At 42.9% G+C, this 20,398-nt stretch overlaps 1 protein-coding gene across 2 annotated transcripts in view; it reads left to right on the top strand.

Annotated features, from left to right (window-relative positions):
• The window catches only part of ntn1a (netrin 1a), a 77,218-nt gene that overhangs the window by 36,416 nt on the left and 20,404 nt on the right, over positions 1–20,398 (top strand). The window contains exons 3-5 of one of the 2 annotated variants that reach the window (XM_061062385.1): positions 3,560–3,748; positions 16,080–16,229; positions 19,215–19,268. In XM_061062385.1, the coding sequence (XP_060918368.1) occupies positions 3,560–3,748; positions 16,080–16,229; positions 19,215–19,268 (393 nt within the window). The remainder of the gene's footprint in view (positions 1–3,559; positions 3,749–16,079; positions 16,230–19,214; positions 19,269–20,398) is intronic. The other variant, XM_061062393.1, reaches the window with a different exon arrangement.

Raw genomic sequence — 20,398 nt, 5'->3', positions numbered from 1 at the left:
CCCCCCCCCCAACACACACACCTTCACATCCAGCCTGTTTACTGACTACAATAACCAGCGGGGCCTCCCCAGGACGAGGCATGGGGGGGGGGGGAGTAGTCTGCGAGCTTGAATTCCCCCCAGAGGGAGGGTGTGTGAGACGGAGACATGTCTGCAGGACTCTTTCCACTGATCCCTGTTAGCTGCTCAGGTGTAGCTTTCACTTAAACTGTGGCCCCTGGAGCCAGAATCACAGGGTAGACTGGACCCGCCTCCCGGGATGATTGACAGCCAGCTCAGGTTTAGAGATCACATAAGAGCTTTATCCATCATGTGATCAATGTTTACCTTTTGATTTAATGAAGAAATATCCATGTCTAGAGAGGAAAACTGAACTCACTCTTATCACTCAAATCCAAACATTTCTGCTCCAAGACGCTCAGTTTCGAGGTCGTGACTGGCGGCGAGCTTCAGGGGGTTTTCCCAAGTGGAGTCAGAGCGGTGTGAATGTGAAAGCCCCCCCGACGTGAGTCACACACACAGGTGTGAATGAAGCTTAAGACGACAATGCAAACATCCGATCTGTGTCACTTTAAGGAAAGGAAGCGAGCGCACAGGACACCGGGGGTGAAGACGATCGTCTTAACCTGGATTCACTCCAACATGAGTCATGACCTCAGAGAGTGCACAGAGTCCTCCTCCACCTGCCAAACAACCGGACATCAAACAGTTTAATAACATGAAGAGTTATTAAGGAGGTAGAAGTGAGTGCTGCACTGGGTCAACCAGAGGAATCAGGTGCTCTTCAAGAACAGGAGACAAAAGTCAAACAGCTTTATAAGAAGTTCTGGCAATCTGAATATCGAGGTTTCTGTTTATTCCACAAACCATTTTTTCCCTCCCTCGTGTTTTTTTTTTGTTCCTGTCAGCAGTTCACTGTACAAAGTTAATTATCTAGAACATTCCTGTTTAAAAAAGAAACGAGAGAAAATATGAAGTCAGGCTGTGCAATGTGTTGCACTGAAGGCAGCGAGCAGCGTTGAACTGCTAGTCTAACAACGATGATTTTAAATGTATTTTAAATATGTTAAAAAAAAGAAGTTAGACTGTCCTGATGATGAAGAACGTTTGAAGTGTGGAGAGGCGGTCTGATGTCGTATAAAAATCATTTATTTAACTCTACTGAGTCTTCATCAGGACGTCATGTCATGATGCCACTCAGACACTCTGTAGGAAGTAAGGAAGGGAGGATGTGAACTACGGGAACCCGAGTGGAGCGGCTGAGAAATTCGAGGGGGAAATCTGGAAATGTGGAAGATATCCGATTTATTGATGAATTAGATTCATCGCTCAGCCCTGATGTGAGTCCTAAACATTTCAGTTTAAGTAAAGACATAAAAAACAAACCGAGCGTTTTTCAGAATAGAAATAAAAAAGCAAAATCAGGTGATTAAATTCAACCAATCGTAGAGCTCGCTTATAAAAAATAAATAAGATCATCTCGTGGTATTAAAAGTTTTATTTTATTGACATTGAATTCAACAGAGAGGCTTAAAACAAGCAGTCTGAAGCTGAGACGTTTCACTAATTAAACCCCCAAGTCACTACTGATAAAGTGTGTGTGTGTGTGTGTGAGTGTGTGTGTGTGTGTGTGTGTGTGTGTGTGTGTGTGTGCGTGTGTGTGTGTGTGTGTGTGTGTGTGTGTGTGTGCGTGTGTGTGTGTGTGTGTTTTAGAAAATATATTGTAATTAGGCCCTCAGAGTGGAGAGGGGGAATCCCAGGAGTCGCACACATCCAGATAAAACATTCCCAGACTCACACACACATGAAGATTACACAGTTGCACTCGGACACACACACACACACACACACACACACACACACACACACACACATGGAACACACACACACACACCCCGGTGAAATGTCAGGTTTGAGGGATGCTGAGGGGAATGCGAGCTTCCCTCGGTCTTCCTCAGTAATGACGGGGAGGATGATGAGCTGTGTGAAGAGGGTGCTGCTGGGAAATATTCAGAAGCTCCAACCAGGGGACCCCAGATAACCCTCAATGAACACACACACACACACACACACACACACACACACACACACACAGAGTACAGTATGTTCCCCTCACACAGCCGAGCCACAAACTGTATCAGAAGCGTTGCTGTGAATAATGCATGAGTGCGTCTGCGGTGCCGGTGGAGGGGCCGGTGTCTCGCACGGCCTGGTCTTAATGAAGTCGGGCACGTCGGCCTCGCTCGGCTGCCAGGAAGTCATGAATAAACATCAGCCGGCTAATTAAACTCGGCGCGGGGCGACTGTACTGATCAGTAAACAAGCAAGTGGTGAGGAGGGTTCTCGCACATGCTCAGTTGGGACTCGCTCGGGAAGGGGAGGATGTGATAAAACTCAACTTTGTGTTCAGTACAGTGTGCACTCTGGAGAGAGGAGGAAGGAGACAAGGAGACGAGAGAGTGTGAGAATGCAAAAGTCTGAACTTAATATCAGAGAGGTTTAATGTTTCTTATAATCTGTTTTCAAACTTACACTCCTGGAAATCTCAGGACAGCCTCTGAAATCTTCCAGAGTTACTTCCTGAGTTTTCCCTGTCAGTCAGGGTGGGGGGGAGGGGGTGAGGGGGGAGGGGGTGAGTTGGGTGTCTCAGGAGGCAAGACATGATGCAGAAAAAGTGCAATGGAAATGGTGGACAAAGCAGCAGAGTCTAACATGTTAATGTCATTTTTTTGTCTTTATGCTACAAGTGGAAAAGAACAAACTGATGAGCAGAGAAGTTCATACCAAAGGCCAAACTACAGGGACAGGAATTAGAAGTTATCAGCAGCTTTAAACTCTCAGTCTAGCTCTTCAGTTTCATGCTCTGTTTTATTGAAACCCTGTTAAATCACATCGTCTTTAAAGGGAGCCTAATTACATACACGACTAGTCATAACCCCTGAAAACACACTCATGGAGAAGTTTCCTGAATGTTTCCTGCTGCTTTAAAACATCGGCTCACTCTGACTTTATGCGAGAAATGTAACTCTGGTGCTTGTAAAAAAAAAAAAAAAAAAGTTGTTATCGTAATTCTCCATGACAAAGACTTAAATGAATCCTTTTTCTTGAGATCTCAAGACGATTAAGTCATTGTCACAGGAAAACCAGCATAGCTATCCCGAGATAACGAGAGAAAAAAAAGTTGAGATCTAGAGAGAAACAAAAAAAACAAAAAAATTCTCATTATCACAGAAACAGAGTTAAAAAATATGTAATGATTCATGTCAGCTTTGGGCTTCTATACAATACAAATATACAACACAATATATATAGAGACATTTTTGTGCATCCAATAGAAATAAATGCTACAGTATCTGTACAAAACTTTCAAGCTGTGTCAGCATCTGGTAAGGTGACTTTATATAAAATTCAAGGTTTAACTGGACTTGTCTTAGATGAGGTGTTGACAGATATTTTCACTCGCAGTAAGACAAATACAGTCAGAGTACATTTAAAGTTTTTGCAGGGTATCTTCTCTCTCACTCATTCCTTTTGCTCCCTGGTTTTTTTCCGTCCTCAGCCTGCAACTGTAACCTGCACGCGCGGCGCTGTCGTTTCAACATGGAGCTGTACAAGCTGTCGGGGAGGAAGAGCGGAGGAGTCTGCCTCAACTGTCGCCACAACACAGCCGGGCGCCACTGCCACTACTGCAAGGAGGGCTACTACAGAGACCTGTCCAAACCCATCTCGCACAGGAAGGCCTGCAAAGGTACAGAGGGCCTCTTCAGGATTCTCCTTCAGCCACTTCAGGCTCTTTCTTTCTCTTTCTCTGTGCCGACATTTTAACTTTTTTTTTTTGCAGCAATTCCATCAGAATGTATTAAATGTTTACTAAGACGTACAAAGCAGCACATGTTTACTTAGTACCAGACCCTAACTGAGAGGATTTGAGTCCGATGTGCAACAGTTTGAGATGAATTACAGGAAGCAGCGTCTTCATTCCTGCTGTCAGCGGGGATGAGTTGGGGGGTCTGTTGGGGATTGTGGAAGGTCGTGGAGGTACGGGCATGTCGGGCTGGGTGTTCCCTCATCGACAGCTGAGTTATTTGGCTTCATTGGAGGAGGAGAGGGGGGGGGGGGGACGACGACAGGACAAGCAAAACAAACAGAGCTAAAGGTGTGAAGTGATCCCCGGTGAAGGTCAGAGACGAAGGAGAAACAGGGAAGATAGGAGAGAGAGAAGGGGGGGGGGGAGAAAACGCAACAACAAAAAAAATAGATTGGCAAGAGAATGAAAGATGGGAGAGAAGTGGGGGAGGGGGAGGAAGAGGAAAAAAGACGCCCCACGCAGGTGTGCTCACCATTAAGTGCTGGATGAATCGGCTGCCATCAGCCCCCTCAGCGTAGCTAATAAGGGTCAAAGAAAGAAAAAGAGGAGGAGGGGGAGGGGGAGGAGGAGGGGGGGGCTGAAAAGAGTGAGGGTATGTTTTCTCACCTCTTCTATAGCTGCAGGGAAAGATAACAGGAGCTGAGTCCCTGTGCAAACAAGCCCACAGGCACCTCGCAGTGCAGCATGCAGGAAATACACGCGGAGAGCGAAGGTTTCAGGGCGCTCGCTTCTGACGGCGGCCCTGCGAGGGGAAATCTCACCCCGCCCGCTGACAGTTTTCAAGCCCCCGAGTTTTCTCACATCAGTCACCAGGAAGTAAATAAATAAACCCGACCAATCAGTCAGTTTGACAGAAGAGTGAATCATCTGCAAGAGAGAGAAAAAAAAGAATTGATTAGTTCAGATTTTTTTAAAAATGTCTGTCTCTTCCTTACCTTCATCGCCATGACGACGTGCTTCACAAAGCTGCCGTCACACTAATGTAAAAAAAAAATGTTGCAACATACGAGCGAGCGTATGAAGCGTCCTCTATCCGTTACCCGCCCCCTCCTCTTCCGCTCATGAGCGATATATTCCTAACACCTTCCGCGGCTTCGGGCCCGTTCGGCTGTCGAGCAGGAATGCAAACACACATTCATCAAGACGGGGGGGGGGGGGGGGGGGGGGCGTTGTGTATCATTAACCCCTATCCTCTGCTGTGTCTGCCAGCCAGGCTAATTGTGCAGATTTAACCTCTTGTTGTTTTTTTTTACATCCCTCCTCATGTGTCTCAGACTGTGACTCACTGTCATGGGGGTTCGTTTCTCCTCACAGAGGACGTTGATGCCTCAAAGTCCCGCTGTGCATTTTATCACATAAATGTTCAATATGGACACTTTCACAAATCAAGAAGCCTCATTTTCATGTAGAGCACCGAGGAATAGAAGCTTCAGCATGTAGAGTTTTTACTAGAGCCCTGCAGATTAATCGGCTGATATGAGCATATCCAGTGATTAACTATCGGCTTATTTTATCACAGATATGCACCGCTATAATCAGATTTATTTACCGATCAAATAGCATTTATTAATCTGTATGTCTTCTCCACAAGTGTTTGATAACTGCTCGATAAATACATAAATACATGTATAAATCCATCTTTCTTGACAGATCGAACATAAATCAGAGAACGATATCGGCCGATATTTCGATATCGGTCAGGTTCTAGTTTTTACCCTATTTTTGTTCTAATGACTGAAAATGACCTTCTTCATTTTTTAAATCAGGGATTGGTTGAATTATTTGAATTTATTTAGTCTCTGATGGCCTTCACATTTTGGAGACTTTACCTTTTTAAATCAGGCAATTTGAAAAACAATTTATTAGAGCGTTAAGATATGGATACATGATTTTTATTTTTTTTTGTAAATCGATATAAAGATAAACTCTCACACACGGCCTCGTACTTACAAACAAACATTTATTGGCAGCGTTTGGGTACTAAACCTTCATCGGGCCTTTAAGTTATCTAAGGACACATTGCTCTCCTACTCACCCGTCTTATTAAATAGATGTACGAAGGATAGGATTTCTATTTTCTGTAAAGAAATAACAAATAAATAAATGTATTTCTAAGTGAAATCCACACGAGCCAGGAGCACAATGTTAACATGTACATAAAACAAATCACACAACTATCTACAAGTTTGTGAAATAATAAATAAACTATTAAATAAAATGCTCTTTAAATGAAATAAATAAATAAAAATGTGCTTTCCTGCAAAACAAAATACACACAGCTGTGTATTAACGGTTACTGAGACAGAGAGAGAGAGAGAGGGAGAGAGAGAGAGAGAGAGAGAGAGAGGGAGAGAGAGGGAGAGAGAGAGAGAGGGAGGACGATGATGGACAGACAGACGTCCTTCAGGATAAATGTTTAACTTTATTTTAACATGAAATATGTCGACATTAACCGTATAGTTTAACTCTCAACATGCCGTTTGAAGATATATCATTACATCTTAAAAACCTCGATGTAACGCCCAGACCTCAGATTTAATGAACACATTTCAGATGATTAAATCTATTGCTAAAGAAATGAGAATCCAGTGATGTAAATATGCAACATTCGAAAACAAATTGACAAATTGTTTTTGTGTAAAACTAAATGAACGCGACAAAAGAAAAAGAAAAACCTGAGTTTAAGAAAAGAAAAAACTAGAAAACTTTCTGCACAGAGTGGAAAAAAACAAACACTAATGTGGAAATGTATTCTCATACGATGATGATGATGATGATGATGATGAAGATGAAGATGACTCATTTGATGTTTGGAAACTTTGGATAACTGAGTCATGAAAAGAAAGTGAAGACAGCGAGTTGAAAGAGTTGAGTAAAGTGCAGCTGGAGTCTGCATGAACCTGAGCATGTGAATCTGCTTCTTATTTAATCTGATGTGTTTGTTTGCGGCCTCCCGACGCCACCACTTCTTTGCAGTCTGGTCAGAACGGTGAATAAAAGCTGAATGTGATAACTCATAATTAATTGAGAAAAGCATAAAGACAAACGTTGAAACTGAGAGATGTCTTCGTTTTTGGAAAATTATACACCATTTTTAAATTTGATGCCAGCACATGTTGTGAAAAAGACGGCAGCACAGGGTTATGTTGAGTCACTTTTTAAGAGTTTGGAGACCTGATGAGCCAAGAGACCAAATTCTGTATTTTTTTAAACGGTTGAACTTGTTTTCAGTCTTGCTAAATTTAAGATCTCGGTTGTTCAACGGTTCAGGTTCTCCTTTGTCGTATTTGAAGCTCCAAGTCAGGACTGAAAGTCTCAACATTTGACAAGTTGTTTTTGTTCTGTTCCAATTAATTATGAGCTTCAAATCACTTTCTGTTTTGTTTTTTTACATTTTACACAACGGCCCAATTTTTTTTAGGAATGTGGGGTCGCAGTTCCATGAACCCTCAGAAGAATTTCTCAATAACATCTTCACCACTTTTATTGTTGTTATAAGATAATCGCAGCTCCATTGGCTCACAGCAGGAGTCACGTCCCGTCATATTCTCATTACATCAGAGTCTCCAAATCACCTCACACTGTCAGACTCGCTCCTGAACCCCGTCCCGTTCTCAAACACATAAACACATTTCATCATTATTTACAACGCTGTCAGCTTACCCAAACCGTTTTCTTCAATTTAATCCATGAAATTTGCCAGAGTTTGTTGCACCTCCCACCTCTCCGGGCTCTGTGTAATTATAAGCAAACAGTGTCCGAGCTGCAGCGGGGTGTTGGGTTACATCCAAACAGGCTTACAATAGAAGGACGTGTGGTAATTACCCCGAGCTGACAAACGATACCAAGCATGAACTCTCTCTCTTTTGCCAATTAAAACATTTGTGTTCTCTATATTTGGAAGGTTACAGATGAGAACGTTAAGGATGTGTGTGGCTGTGTTTACACGCTCGCTTTCCTTCTGTTAATAAACTTACCACACACACAGATTTCTGCCGTACGTCACACACCTACAGTATGTCAAAATCTACAAGGTTGACCTCAACATAACTCAAGATCATTCAATGAAACTCAAAGTGCAGAACTCATTTATGCGTGCGCGAGAGAGAGAGAGAGAGACTTTTTGCTGTAGAGAGAGAGAGAGAGAGAGAGAGAGACTTTTTGCTGTAGAGAGAGAGAGAGAGAGAGAGACTTTTTGCTGTAGAGAGAGAGAGAGAGAGAGACTTTTTGCTGTAGAGAGAGAGAGAGAGAGACTTTTTGCTGTAGAGAGAGAGAGACTTTTTGCTGTAGAGAGAGAGAGAGAGAGACTTTTTGCTGTAGAGAGAGAGAGACTTTTTGCTGTAGAGAGAGAGAGACTTTTTGCTGTAGAGAGAGAGAGAGAGAGACTTTTTGCTGTAGAGAGAGAGAGACTTTTTGCTGTAGAGAGAGAGAGAGAGAGTCTTTTTGCTGTAGAGAGAGAGAGACTTTTTGCTGTAGAGAGAGAGAGAGAGAGACTTTTTGCTGTAGAGAGAGAGAGACTTTTTGCTGTAGAGAGAGAGAGAGAGATACTTTTTGCTGTAGAGAGAGAGAAACTTTTTGTTGTAGAGAGAGAGAGAGAGAGAGACTTTTTGCTGTAGAGAGAGAGAGAGAGACTTTTTGCTGTAGAGAGAGAGAGAGACTTTTTGCTGTAGAGAGAGAGGGGGACTTTTTGCTGTAGAGAGAGAGACTTTTTGCTGTAGAGAGAGAGGGGGACTTTTTGCTGTAGAGAGAGAGAGACTTTTTGCTGTAGAGAGAGAGGGGGACTTTTTGCTGTAGAGAGAGAGAGAGACTTTTTGCTGTAGAGAGAGAGAGACTTTTTGTTGTAGAGAGAGAGAGAGAGAGAGAGAGAGAGAGAGAGAGACTTTTTGCTATAGAGAGAGAGAGAGAGACTTTTTGCTATAGAGAGAGAGAGAGAGACTTTTTGCTGTTGAGAGAGAGAGAGAGAGACTTTTGCTGTAGAGAGAGAGAGAGAGAGAATTTTTGCTGTAGAGAGAGAGAGAGACTTTTTGCTGTTGAGAGAGAGAGAGAGAGAGACTTTTTGCTGTAGAGAGAGAGAGACTTTTTGCTGTAGAGAGAGAGAGAGAGACTTTTTGCTGTAGAGAGAGAGAGACTTTTTGTTGTAGAGAGAGAGAGAGAGAGAGAGAGAGACTTTTTGCTGTAGAGAGAGAGAGAGAGAGAATTTTTGCTGTCGAGAGAGAGAGAGACTTTTTGCTGTTGAGAGAGAGAGAGAGAGAGACTTTTTGCTGTAGAGAGAGAGAGAGAGTTTTTGCTGTAGAGAGAGAGAGACTTTTTGCTGTAGCGAGAGAGAGAGAGACTTTTTGCTGTAGAGAGAGAGAGACTTTTTGTTGTAGAGAGAGAGCGAGAGAGACTTTTTGCTGTAGAGAGAGAGAGAGACTTTTTGCTGTAGAGAGAGAGAGACTTTTTGTTGTAGAGAGAGAGAGAGAGAGAGAGAGACTTTTTGCTGTAGAGAGAGAGAGAGAGAGAGAGAGATTTTTTGTTGTAGAGAGAGAGAGAGAGAGACTTTTTGCTGTAGAGAGAGAGAGATACTTTTTGCTGTAGAGAGAGAGAGAGAGATACGTTTTGTTGTATAGAGAGAGAGAGAGAGAGAGAGGAAGAGAGAGAGAGACTTTTTGCTGTGGAGAGAGAGAGAGAGAGAGCGAGACTTTTTGCTGTAGAGAGAGAGAAAGAGAGAGAGAGACTTTTTGCTGTAGAGAGAGAGAGACTTTTTGCTGTAGAGAGAGAGAGAGAGAGACAGGGAGAGAGAGAGAGAGAGAGAGCCTTTTTGCTGTAGAGAGAGAGAGAGAGAGAGAGTCTTTTTGCTGTAGAGAGAGAGAGAGAGAGACTTTTTGCTGTAGAGAGAGAGAGAGAGAGAGACTTTTTGCTGTAGAGAGAGAGAGAGAGAGAGAGAGACTTTTTGCTGTAGAGAGAGAGAGAGAGAGAGACTTTTTGCTGTAGAGAGAGAGAGAGAGAGAGAGAGAGAGAGACTTTTTGCTGTAGAGAGAGAGAGAGAGAGAGAGAGAGAGAGAGAGAGAGAGAGAGAGAGAGAGACTTTTTGCTGTAGAGAGAGAGCGACTGTAAAGGAGATCATCGGTTTACATTTTGCGGTGTGTCCAGCTCCGTCGCTACATGTCGGCCTTTTTGGACATGTTGAATCGGTATCGGTCGACGCGGTCGGTGAGAGGAATCACTCTGATTGGCTGTTCAGCTAAGCAAATCAGTGCACTAGAAGAAAAATTGAAAGGGACAAAAGCAAGTCAACAACTTCAACTTTTTCTCAGACATCATTCTGCATTAGAAGTTCCTTTATTACGAGTGTTGAGTGACATCCGTGTGAAAATGGTCTTCTCGTATCATAACAACGGTTCATTTATCTGCATCCGTCCTAATCTTCTTCCGGTTTCCCCTTTTTAGGAACGACGATTACAGACTACCGCTATCTTCCCCCCTCATGGAGTGAGACTCTAAATACAACACGGGTTCAAGGAGCTCTCGTTTGTATCTTTAACAGTTTGAAACCTTTGAATAATAAAACCCAAAGAGCGTATTTGAAAAAGTTTAACTTAGATGGGAAGATAGCGAGATGTGAAGAAGACAAAGAGACTCTGGGTGGTCTCTGAACGCCCTCTGGCATCTCACCGTGATAACACCATGTAGAGTGTGATCAGCTGTTTTGTTGTCTCACTGATACCGAGCCTGTCTGAACTTTATTTCTGAAAGTTAAACATTAGTGATTCCTCCTTTGTGGATGTGCAGTCTGGCAGGATAATGAACGACAGCGAGAGGGAAGCCATGCTTTTGATTAGTCCTCCATTTAAATCCAATAAAATCAAGCTCGGGCAGGTCGGCCTTGGGTTTCTGCGGCTGATTGACAGAATTCAGGCCTCCAAATCCAAACCCCAACATCAAGCATCATATAACTACATCAGGAAGTGGAACGATGAGGAACATGTTTTGCATCAAGAGGGAAATAGGCTTCAATTGAGGGATGGTCTGTTTCAATCAGAATAACCCGTGAAAAAAAAAAACACCACTCGTGTTGACATATGTCTTCCATTGAAACAGTAGTAGTAGGTTCTTATTACTTCAAATCATAGACTGTATAAAACATGAACGTAGTCTCAGTGTCGTCACCCATTGGTTTCTGAAGGGAAGTTTTTAAGTCGAAGGATGGTGACCGGCCGCCATAACGGATATGCTAAGTCGGACTAACTTTCGATCAACCTAGAAAGAGAGAGACGGTTACAACACATCCAGCTGTCAGTCAACTCACCATGTCCCTGATTATGCAAATGTAGAAATAACTCTAAAGGCCCTGACACACCGAGCAGATGGCAAAGACGTAGTGGCAACGAAGGCCGTCTGTGGAGTCGCCTCACGTCTTGGCCAAAAGGTTGCACTAGGACACACCGCAAAGACTACAGCCGACAGCCAACCACCACGTACGATCTGCTCATGAGTGAGAGGAAATAACTCTCCATGCCAGCAGGCGGCGGTAGCTCTTTGTTATGATACGAGAAGACCATTCAGAACGCTGTCGGTCACCACTCGTATTATAGGTCGTCTACTAATGGAGAATAATGTCTGATAAAAAGTAGAAAATGGCGCTGGCGTTGTCAGTTCTTGGTCTTTTAGTGGAAAAAAGAAAAGAAGAGGAGGAAGAGATGAATAAGGAGAAACCGCACTAATGGGTGAAAGCATGGAGACTACAGAGACATGCTCAAGGGGCTTTACTGAACCTGAGAGGAGAGCTGGAGAGAAATGAAACCTCAGAACAGCCAATCAGAGAGATTCCTCTCACCGACTTCGATTCAACATGTCGAATCAGCCGGAAAAAGGCAAACGGGGGCCGACAGGTAGCGACGGAGCTGGACACTCCACGTCGAGACGACGATCGCTCACCCTTGGTCCAACTAGGACGGATGGCTGATGATCTCCTTGGTGTGTCAGGGTCTTAAGGCCCAAAAACAAGAATTCCAGCCACTTCATTGGATCAATAAAACAACACAACAAACAAAACCCGACCTCCTAATAGATAGACTTGTTTCAGAGAGCTGTACGCACACTGTACCAACAACCCAACAGCACCGTCTCTCTCTGCTCTCCAAAGATGTTTGTGGAGGAGCAGAAACCTAATTATAATGGAACACAGATTTGGGTTGGCTCCACATCAGGGCCAACAAATTATTCTTATTGGCACAGAACACACAAACTAAATTTGTGGGATGGGGGGGGTTCAGACTTCAAACGGCAGCTTTATGGTAAACGATTGGCAGAGTTGAAAACTCTCACATTGTGCAATCTCTGAATGAAGCACAAAAAAAAAATTCTCCACCCATTAAGCAAAGATTTTTTGCATGATTTTGTACGCATAACTCCAGGCGCCAGGAGCTGTCTTCATCTAGGAACATGACAGATATATATATATCAGTCTTATTCAAGATGAAGGTGGTGGAGAAGATACCATAACATGGAGGTGTTAGCAGCCTTTCTTCTTCTACCGTCCCCATATCTTCCTGAGACATCTGTAGTATCCACTTAACCGCTAAGTGGACACACACTTGAACCAAAAGACACTCAGTGATTCAGCCCTTCACCCAACAGGTGGGTCATCCAGCCAGGGAGTCGGACTATTTGTCATCCAGCAGGACAGCGGGGTCAGGCTCAGTCGGCCTTTGAGTCGAAAAGGGAGGGCAAACTGTAGAGGAGTAAGAAGGCTTCTGAGAGTTTCCCACCTGTGGACCATGTGCTGCTGCTGCTGCATGTGCACCTTGATTTACTGGCAGGCTCTTTGGTCTCAGAGCTGTGGTTACCAGGCAGACACTCTTAAACATATAAACCCAACTCTCTGAAGCTCCAAGCAGAAACCGCTCTTTGCCCTTCTGAAACTAAAACCCCTCTGACATGCTGCAAAATTTACAGACCTGCAGACGTGCTGTACCGGCCTCCACGCTGCTTATTGGGTTTCCTGGGACCATGCATGTGTGTGTGTGTGTGTGTGTGTGTGTGTGTGTGTGCTGTTCCTCCCACTCAGCTAGACACAACTAAGCAATGAAAGCGGTGACAGATTGGTCTGATAAAGGAACTAATAGATACACACACTTTAAAGGAGGTCTCTGTTTGTCTGATAAGAGGGGGGGAACAGCAAGTGTATTCACACACACACAATTACTCTGCAGAGATAAGAGCAGCAACAGAAGCTGAATCACAGGAAACAGGCAATAGAGATAAAAGAGAAGAAAAGCCTGTTAGTGTGTATGTGGAGGAAGGCAGAGGTGTGTATGGTCTCCATTGACTAGAGTACTTTTGTACATTTCTGTTCGCAGTAATATCTAGTCAACACAACAGAATGGCAACAAATAAATCCTCCATGCTTACTTTTTCAAGGAAAACATGTACCTGCGAAACTCGCTGTGAGAATTACAGACGAAAGGTTACATGCTACTTTCAATGCAACCAAAGCCTGTTATTTCAGGCCGAAATCTGCCATCATAAGTAAACTAGTGCCTCTGACCAGGCATATAGCAAATCATAATTTAGAATAATGGGGTGGCCAACCAGAGGGGGCCCATGCCACCACATATAACCCCTTTTGGACAGCCCTGGAGTTAGGAATTGGCTTGCTAAAACCAAGACAATCAAGTGTTGGAATGTGGAAGTACAAAAAAACTGCAGTTCTCCAAGTGGTATCTACGTCTGACCAGGCAGACAGCAAATCATAGATTAGAAAATGCGGGGGCATTTGGGGTGGCCAACCAGAACGGGCCTGTGGCACCGAGTGTGTAACCCCTTGGGAACATGCATGGACAGAGTTTGCGGCTTGCTAAAACCCTTCCATATGCATACAATGGAGATGGATCGGTTATTGACGCCACATAATACCTCACAAAACAGCAAAACGTTGTTTCCAAGAGTCTAAGATCAATCAAGAGGTATGATTAGTATAACGTCGACACAGAGGACCTGCAGTCATGTGGAGCATGTGTCTTACATCGCTACACAACTGACATTCACACTGAAACTATCAAAACAACATCAGTCTCAGTCAATTTACATGGCTAAATATATCGAATTAATCCACTTTTCATCAGTATTCGCTCTGACATTTAAACACATTAAACCCTCATTTAGATGCAATGAGCCGAAATGAACAGATTCTTTTGAGGCTGTAATTTTTCACTCTGGGCTCAACAGTCTGTGTGGTTTAAAAAACAAAAACAAGCCAAACCACTAAATACCCCCACAAAACCTCAAAGCACATAATTCAGCTTTTCCTTTGAAAAGGCTTTCAGACTGACAAGTGACACAAGGCAGAGAATAATCTTCAGGGCGGGGCAACGCCAATGAGGCTGAAAGTCGGCATCACTGCTGGGAAATAAACAGAGAGTATATCAGTCACGGGGGTGAGGAATAAAGTAGTGAAAGTCTGCTGACAAACGGAGTTTCTCGGCTTTGCAGGTCTTTTGAGCGAAGACGTGGAAATTGTTGATGAATAATCGAGGCGGCTCTGGTCTGGATTAGACTGTCAGGATTTACAGTATCGGCTGTTAGTGAGACTATTAATTCAACCACCTCTCCTCGCTATACATCCAAAAATAGATGAAACGCAACAACTCTCAGACAAAGATTACTCAACGATGATTTCAAACTTGACAGTGGTTGGGCTGTGAAATAAAGTAAGGGCTTGGATTGGGGGGGGGGCTGTTGTGAAATGATTACATTCCTGAGGCACATGTGTTCGATGGACCCCCCAGTTTGGGAGGAAGTGTGACAGACGTTTTGGGTTCGCGTTCAAAGCCAGGGAAAATCAAAAACAGGCAATTAGGATTATCCTCCATTATTTTATCATTTGGTAAACTTGCACAAGCTTTGTCTTTACCTCCCTCACACACACACACACACACACACACACACACACACACACACACAACTGTCGTCCCGTGGCGGTGGATGTGATTGTTTGATGTCAAAGGGTCGATTAGCTAACCATGTCTACATCAAGAAATGTCTCCAGACACAGAGGATGTGTCGATGTTTAAGTCTGGATGCCACGCTCTCTCTGGTGTTGAGACGGGAATTTATATTCTGTCTCTCTGTGCACGCCTCCACCTGTGTCTCACCACTCTGTTATTGACCATACTCACACAGCGGCCATTTTCCTCTGATGTCATGCTGAGCTCAAAAAGCTGTTTCAGGATTGTACTTGCTGTGTTTCTAGGTTAAAAGTTTTAAACATGTGGCCAGCGAGACATAGGACTAGCTGTTAGCATCCCAACGCTTCTTGGTTCATCAGCAACAGGAGAAACCAATCAGCTAGCACCACATCAGCGCTAACTTTGGCGTTCAACCACTTTCTAGCCTATAAAACTGTTAGGCAGTACTTTAGGTGGTGGTCAAAATTTGGGATACTTTTTGACACCACATGCAAAAACGATATCTCCATTATTATGATTTTTGATAATGTTTAAAAGCACTGAAGCGTCATACAAAAAAACTCCAGATCTTGAGTCTTATTTGTAACCAAAAGCTGACGCGAGAGACAGAGAGAAAACAGAGCCTCTAAATTGCTCAAAACCAATGGCAACCTTTTGTATTTGTGCAATTTAGACTGGAACTTTTAGGGATAAAAAAAACAAGGAATTCTATTGTTGTTGCTGTGGTTTTGAAACAGGTATCAATATCGTTTTATTTGTTACCAGAATCGTATCAAATTTCAGAAGTCTAGTATCAGGACAGCCCTAGCAGGAACTCTCGCTTTAAGCCGAATTATGGTGTTGTTTGAATTGTTAGCTAAAGGCAAAGTAAGCTAGGTTGTGGTTGAAAGGGAAAGGGATAGCTTACTAGCTAAAGGTAGTGTTAGCTAGCAGTGGTTAACATTAGCCGTTGTCTACGGTAGCTAGCTCTATGTCACTCTCATGTTTACATACATTTCTCCAGTTCCTGATCAGTGAGAAAGAGGAAGATTTAAATCAAATTCATGACTTTTTAAGGAGTCAAGCTTCCCACCCTGAGTGTGACATCTATCAGGAAAATGGCCGCCGTGTGAACATGGTGAATTGTTGCCACCACTGCTACCTTAACTTCTGCACTCTCTGTAGATAGTATATGTTTGTGTCTGTCTCTGTGTGTGTGTGTGTGTATGTGTGTGTGTGTGACCACTCACTGTGCCTCTCTTTCTTCCTCTGTTTCCTCACAGCATGTGATTGCCATCCCGTGGGCGCTGCTGGCAAAACCTGTAACCAAACCACAGGACAATGTCCCTGTAAAGACGGCGTGACCGGTATCACGTGCAACCGCTGCGCTAAAGGCTACCAGCAGAGCCGCTCGCCCATTGCCCCCTGCATAAGTACGTGGACCCGGTCTCTCACCACAAAGGGAGAGACACACAAGACACTGCAATCTCCAAGACACACACATGTGCATCATCAAAAATCACACTTTTAACATAAAGGAGCACACGGTGTAAGAGCAGGCACTCCAACACTGCTTAAATCCTCTCATCCTTCTTTTTTCTTCAGCGCTAACTGTCGGTTTCCTGACCAGTAAATCTGCTAGCTTAAATAAACACACCATTAAAGTGAACCTCAAGGTTATGGCAGCGCAGCTTTTCCTCGGCTTGTTGGTCTCAATAAATCTGAGTAAAGACCCCGGGCTGTTAACACCAACATTTCTTAGCCCTATTAGCAGAAAGCTCTGGGATGTATTACAAAAAATCAATCGTGCTCTTAGCTTCCACTATGACCACTAATGAGCCCAAAACATGCTCTTGTACTGATGTCAAAATGATATAAAAAAAAAAAGTATTTCACCTGAGGGACGACTTCAGACTTAAAGCTGCATTAAAAAATAAAAGAGAATTTATTGGGTCGTTGTCTCGTAAAAAAAAAAAAAAAACACTCTGGTATCAGTGCTCTCGCTGATAAAAAAGATATGAGGAAATCAATTCTGACGAGGAATAAAACAGCATGGGCTGAGATCCAATTAAGGAAATAAATTAAACAATCCGATATGTTTGATTTCGTGGGAATGTGCGTAAGAGCCGAGGTGTCGGCGGCTCCGATCCCTGCGAGATGTAAATAAAAGTCTCTCCCCCGATGATGAACTACGTAATCAGGTTTAATCTTTAACAGCCGTCTCTCAGATTTAGCGATGGCTCTTGCCAGCTTTTCATTTGACTTTATCTCTGATTTGTGTACACCTTCCAGCACTGTCAGAGATAAATCTACAGCCGAGTGTAATGAGGAACAGGCTCGTTATTTAAACTGGCACGCGTGGCGACTGAATACTGATGGAAGGAACGGGATCGACAACAACATCGGGCGAAGCCACCGCTGGGCCTTCATGGTCCATTGTTGTGGCAGTAATTGTTTTTCTTGTCGTTATATGGAGCGATTCGTCTGAGGAGAAGGCCTCATTATGTCCACAAGGCGTGCATATCATGCCAAAGATTTCCTGATTTACATCGCACATTAAATGTTGTGTACATTAAGAAAGTAGGAAAAGCAGGTTTGCTTCACCCCAGCTGAGAAAATCTGATTTTTTAACCCAATCAGAAGACTTGATTGTTTCTCTCTTTCCTCAAACACACACAGTGTTCTCCTCTGCACAGCTGACACCACCACTCTTTCTCTGCATGTGCCTTTGATACATCTCTGCGGTTTTTACCTTTTGTCCTCATATTCCTCCTTTTTTGATGAGCCCCTCCCGCCCAGAGTGACAAAAAAAAAAGAAGAAAAAAAGCGTTATGTGTGTTATATATCTTCTGTTGCCATCCTGCTCCTTTGGAGATAAGGGACGAGTTCTTCACGCCTGGTTTCTCCAAGTGTCTGCTTCCTTCCCGGAGAGGATGAACGAGGGCTGAGAGAATCAAGTGTTTGGACGATCACACAGTTCTTGTAGAGTTTTGTTCTACAGCAGCAGGATACAAGAGAGGGTGAAGGACAGGAAAAACAACTCAGTAATGAAGGATTCATTAAAGGAAGATTTTGAATATAAATTGAAATACCAAAATTAGGCATGTGTTTGGAAAGGTAGACTTTTAAAAGACGTATAACAGAAATCTCATTGGGAGTGTGGAAACTTAAGAGCGAGCCCAGAGAGTGGGGAATGACATGCAGGAAAGGAGCCACAGGTAGGACTTGAACCCGGGCCGCCTGCATGGAGGACTAGAGCCTCCGTTGATGTGGAGCTACCTAACCGCTTGGCACTCACGCCCCCTATTTAGGAAAAATGAATAAAGATACGATATGTCCATTCCGACATAATCAACAACAACAAAAAGATGACGTCGAAGGCTAGCGGGGAATCATGGAAGTTCTCTCTGCTGCTACCTGGCTCCTGCCATAATGCCATCATACTCCACTACCTTGATGTAAACACTGCAAAAACTACAAATCTTACAAAGTGTTTTTGTCTTATTTCTAGTCAAAAATATTTCATCACCACATTCACCTGACAAGTCCAGAAAAATGTCTTACTTGAAGATATAAAATGTAAAAAAACAAGGCCTTTAAATCTTGGAATAAGATGTTCATCTGGACCTGTCAGGTGAATGTGGTTTATATTATTCTTTTTGTTATATTTCTGAGTGGAGATTAGACAAAAACAGTTGATAAGATTTGAGTGTTGCAGTGAACCAGCAGAGTGGGCGGATGGCATCTCGTAGCGATCAAAATAAAATGGAGATAAAGTTGTATGCGGGGGGGGGGGGGGGTTTCAGGTTAAACCGGCATGTGTAAGCAGGACTCCAGCACAGGAATGCGGACGTGAACCTGCTAGGCGGCTGGTGGTACTCGCACTGCTAACGCTAGCCAGACTCGGCAAACCAATTTGACTTTGCTAACCGTCACACACTGTGATTCAGTGTTTAGCCGCATTAACTACGCTAAATTTTCTTCGCGTTTGCTTAACTTTAGAAGAGTCGAGTAGTCTGTCCCTCGTATTAAAATATGAGCACAGGAAGCTTTAGAAGAGTTTGAAAGGAGTAGGGAAACTGGAGAGGATTTGTCAAGAAATAAATAAGGAAGAAAACTAAGGAAAGCAACACTTAATATCTAACTAGGATTAAAGACCCAAAGTAACAGTTAGATTAATTTCAAAATATCAATCAATGACTATTAAATACATTTCCTACCTAATGTAACAACAAGTGTTAAACACTAAATTCACACTGAAAGCTGGTCAGTTGAAGAAATCAAACAGTTTTTGGTCCACTCATGTCCTCAACACTGATACTTTTTCACATTTTTGACTTGTTTTGTCTTTGCATGTTCGTCCACAGTAATGACGCTGATGTCTCTTTTTGTCTATGTTGTGTTTTCTTGTGGAGTAGAGATTCCCGTTGCACCTCCTACGACCCCGTCCAGCAGTACAGAGGAGCCATCAGGTGAGTACATTCAAGTCAAACATGTATTTTATTTGGACTTTTTATCTTCTGTGTGCTGCTGAACTCTGAGGGAAAGATGAGGAGGATGTGTTGGGATTTCTTCCACGGCCTCACCACAGGTTTTTTTTTTTTTTTTTTTTTCCCACCAGTGTAAAAACAGACTGCTGGATAAATTGGATCCCTCATGCCTTGGCTCTGCTTATTAAGGGTTCATGAATATTAAATCCATTAGCAGCAACTCTGGGATGTGCCTCCTTTAATCCCTCACACTTTCACGATTAATCAGTCTAACTGCGGCACAGTGGGGTGTTGGTCTGGCTTGCAGCACGGGGGCTCGGCAGTTTGTTTGATTTGATGATTTTTCATCTCTCAGAACTCCCTCGCTGCCGGTTTGATGAAGTGAAGTGGGGAAAAGACTGATGGAAGGAGCTGGATGATGCAATTCATCTGTGAATACAACTGCACTTTTATTAATGTACTTTTATTGAAGGGGGGTTAGGGAAGTGTGGATTTAATGTCCGATCTTATAGGATGGGTATAGGACCTGATGAACCATGAGTTGTGGTTCATCAGGTTGTAGAGCTCAAATCTGTGGAGCTCTAAATTGTGAGACTGCATAAATATGAGTAAAAGTCATTTTAAATGTGACTCATTGACTGAACTGAAAAGCTTTTTTATAACCAAAGTTTTTAGTGATGTTTTGTTGCCATTTAAATTAAACATGGAGGATAAAAAGATTTATAAAGTTGCTTTTACGATACGATACAATACGTTGCGATATGATACGCCATGATATGATACGTTACGATACTTTACAATACAATATATTACGGTACGATATGATACGTTACGATATGATACGTTATGATATGATACGTTCCGATATGATTACGATATGATACGTTACGATATGATACGTTACGATACAATATGATATGTTACGATACAATATAATACGTTACAATAAAATGCGATATATATTTTACGATACAATATGTTTCGATACAATATGTTATGTTACGATACTTTACGATATGTTACTATACAATATGTTTCAATACATTATGATACGTTACGATATGATACGTTACGATATGATACGTTACGATATGATACGTTACAATACATTA

This window comes from Labrus mixtus, chromosome 2, assembly GCF_963584025.1.
Source record: "Labrus mixtus chromosome 2, fLabMix1.1, whole genome shotgun sequence".
Lineage (NCBI taxonomy): Eukaryota > Metazoa > Chordata > Actinopteri > Labriformes > Labridae > Labrus > Labrus mixtus.
This window is presented reverse-complemented; position numbering and strand designations above follow the sequence as displayed.